Here is a 3776-nt window from a genome sequence, read left to right on the forward strand (position 1 = left end):
TGCTTTAATCATCCCAGTGAAAGCCCAAGTGTTTCTGTGGAGAGTTTGTCTCCTGGCTTTACCTCTTGGATTTAAGCTACTCTAGAGGAACTTTAGTGCTGGGACATGCCCCAGATGCAAAGCTGCTATTGAGAAAGGGAGGCATGCTTTCTGGGAGTTTCCTACTTTAAGGGGGTTTTGGGGAAAATAGATAGATGGGTAGAACACAATTTAGGAGTGAGTAGGTCTTGGTGGGACTAGTTACTGGGAAAATTATACAAGATGACTGATGAGATTGATCTGATCTTCTGCATAATTAGGTATCAGTGCCTATGGGTGATTTGGGTCTCTAGATTTGCAAGGGGGACAAACAAGGAATAGAGACCACTGAAGTTATGTTTAGAAGTGTACATTTTTGTTGGTCTGTGTATCATATCAATAGGATGAATAATAATAGATATGCTGAGGCTGTCCAGGCATTACAATTTGGGATTAGGTGATATAAATCAGGGCACATTAGCCTAATGAGTTTGATCATTGGAAAGTATATACATATAATTTCCAAAAAAAAGAAAGAAATAAATTTAGAATCTTATTAACTCCTGGATGATGAAATTTCCCCATGGATGCAGAGACTATGGCCTGACGCGGGCGGGAAGCGGATGCGGAATGCTGTCAGGAAACGCTGCAGAGTCTCCTCGCTTACCGATGATGGCAGCTTTCTGGGCTCGCCCGATGAGCCAAAATGGGGTTTCCTGGCCTCACCTTTCCAAAAGGGCCTGGCGTACCATGAAGAAGGCGAGGTACTCTCTGCAGCTTTCTCCACATGCTCTTCTATGTTGCAATGGTGTGGGCTCACAAAGACCCTCCTGCATGGCTTTTGCATCCATCACTTCATGGTGGAAACTGGCCTTGAGCACAACACCCTCTTGTGTAACCTGCTCCTTGAAATGTACGGCAAATGTGGTGCAACCATTGATGCCCATGCATCCTTTACTCACATACATCAACCCAATGTGATCTCTTGGAACTTCATCATCAAAGCATATGCCGGAAATCGAAAAGAAAAGGATGCCCTCCGGCTCTTCGAACAGTTGCATGTGGAAGGAGTTGTGCCAAATAAGTTCATCTTTGTCACTGTCCTCTCTCTATGTGCTAGCCAGGAGGCGCTTCCCGCAGGCAAGCGGGTTCATGCACGTATCATCGCTGCCGGCATTGGCTCGGATGTCGTCGTGGGAACAGCTCTTGTCCACATGTACAATAAATGTATTAGCTTGGAGAATGCTATACTGACTTTTAATGAAATCCCGGGGAGGGATACAGTCCTTTGGAATGCCATGATCTTAGCACATGCCCATCATGGGAAAGGCAAGGACGCCTTCTATCTATTTGTAGAGATGCAGCAAGAAGGAATAATCCCAAATCGAGCAACGTTTCTTAGCCTACTTAGTTTATGTAGCAGGCAAGAAGCTCTAGTAGAAGGCAAATGGATACATAGCTGCATTATCAGGAATGGATTTGATGGAAACCCTGTCGTAGGGACGGCTCTTGTAAGTATGTATGGCAAATGTAGTAGCCTAGAGGATGCACGTGGTGTGTTTGACAAACTAGCTCAACATGATGTAGCCTTGTGGAATAGTGTCATATCTGTGTACGCTCAGAATGAGATGGGAGAAGATGCACTTCTACTTTTCAATCAAATGCAGGGGAAAGGAGTACTTCCCGACATCATCTCTTTTGTTAGCATTCTTTCTGCATGCGCTAGCCAGGCAACCTTGTGGGAAGGCAAGCAGATGCATGTGCGGGTTTGTACAGATGAGTCTGAGGGAAATATCATTTTGAGAAATGCTCTTCTCAACATGTATTGCAAGTGTGGCAGCTCGGAGGATGCACGCCAAGCATTTGATGACATGTTCATGCGGGATGTGTTCTCATGGAATGCCATGCTTGCTGGCTGCATCAAAAGGGAGAAAATCCAGTATGCGCTTCATTTGTACTATCAAATGCAGCAGGAGGGAGTGATGCCAGATGGGGTCACCTTTGTTAGTCTTCTTTCTGTGTGTGCCGAACTGGTAATTTTAAATGCGGGTAAGAGGATGCATGTCCACTTAATAGGCACTAAATATGACACAGATGTTATTGTTGGAACTGCTCTGGTCAATATGTATGGCAAGTGCCATAGCCCAGCAGAGGCAGAAATGGTTTTCAATGGTATGCGTGAGTGCAATATATTCTCATGGAATGCTGTAATGGCAGCCTATGCTCGGAAAGGGAAAAATAGTAAAGCCTTCCTAGTTTTTGATAAAATGCACTGGGAAGGAGTAATTGCAGACAAGGTCACCTTTAGTAGCATTCTTTCTTTGTGCTCAAGCCACGAACATTTAGCTGAAGGTAAACGGATACATACCCGATCTATAGCTGGTGGAATAGACTCAGATGTTTTGGTGGGCAATGCCCTTATCAACATGTATGGAAAGTGTGGTGTGGTGGAAAATGCATCTGAAGTTTTTAACAGAATGAGCAGACGGGACCTTGTTTCGTGGAATGCTATAATTGCAGCATATGCTCAGAATGGTCATGGCAAGGATGCTCTCCAAGTTTTCAATCAAATGCCATGGGAAGGGGTGATAGCAGACAAGGTCACTTTCAGTAGTATTCTCTCCACGTGTACTAGCCAAGGGGCCATACCCAAGGGTAGGCAATTGCACACTCATATCCTAGCTAGTTTCTTTGACTTAGATGTTGTCGTGGGTAATGCCCTGATAAACATGTATGGCAAATGTGATAGCATCAAGGATGCGATGAAGACCTTTTATTACATGCAGGAGCAAAATGGTGTCCTTTTCATAAGCATTCTTTCTGTATGTGCTAATCAAGCAGCCTTAGAAGAAGGCAAGCATGTTCATGCGATTGTTGCAGAGCGTGGACTTGAGCAGGACAATGTTGTGGGCAATGCTCTCTTAAACATGTATGGCAAATGTGGAAGCTTGGATGATGCTCAAAGGATGTTTGACAAAATGAAGCAGCGGGATGTGGTTTCATGGAACATTATGATTGCAACACTTAGCCTAAATGGGCAGGTGCAGAATGCTGTCTCACTGCTTCAGCAAATGCAGCTTATAGGAACTTTCCCAGATAAGGCAACTTTTGTGAGTGTCCTTTCTGCATGTAGCCATGGTGGACTCGTTGAAGAAGGCTGGCAATGTTTGCGATACATGAAGCAACAGCATCTCCTAACACCTTCTACCGATCATTACAATTGCATGATCGACTTACTCGGGAGAGCAGGCCTGACACATGAAGCAGAAGCCTTGGTCAACAAGATGCCTGTTCAGCCTAGTGTAATTTCATGGATGGCCTTACTTGGTGCATACAGAAACCTAGTGGATATTGAGGGAGGAGAGCGTGCAGCCAAGGGTCTTTTGAGACTGGATGCAGAGAGGGCTGCACCCTATGTTGTATTATCCAACATCTATGCTGATGCTGGAAAGGTTGATGCTACAATGGGGTTGCTTAAGATCTGAGGGGCTGCTAGAAGCTTGAAGGTAGTGGCCAACCAGTTAACACTGCTTTGTGCTTTGTTTGGGCGGTCTCACTCAACAACAGGTTTTGCAGGCTGGGCCATGATCATAAAAAGTAGCTGTTGTACAGATAGAAGCAAGAGGCAACCCATCAAAGGTGTATAGAGAATCATTAACAAGATTAACAATGACAAATTGTCCACTAACTGATCAGTAATGCCCTTCACATACTTCCATCTAGATTTTAGCCCTGACACCGTAGGGTTGTGTGAGTGG

The 3776-nt window shown here is 44.7% G+C and overlaps 1 protein-coding gene across 1 annotated transcript; it reads left to right on the forward strand.

The window, feature by feature from the left end:
• Positions 1-605: 605 nt before the first annotated feature.
• On the forward strand, positions 606-3503 carry LOC147604603 (pentatricopeptide repeat-containing protein At2g33680-like). Its single transcript, XM_086794988.1, has one exon. It carries the CDS (start codon positions 606-608, stop codon positions 3501-3503), a length of 2898 nt encoding a protein of 965 aa, XP_086651114.1.
• Positions 3504-3776: the final 273 nt, after the last annotated feature.

Source organism: Cibotium barometz, chromosome 61 (assembly GCF_041138505.1).
Source record: "Cibotium barometz isolate CiBa-2024 chromosome 61, ASM4113850v1, whole genome shotgun sequence".
NCBI classification, from domain to species: domain Eukaryota; kingdom Viridiplantae; phylum Streptophyta; class Polypodiopsida; order Cyatheales; family Cibotiaceae; genus Cibotium; species Cibotium barometz.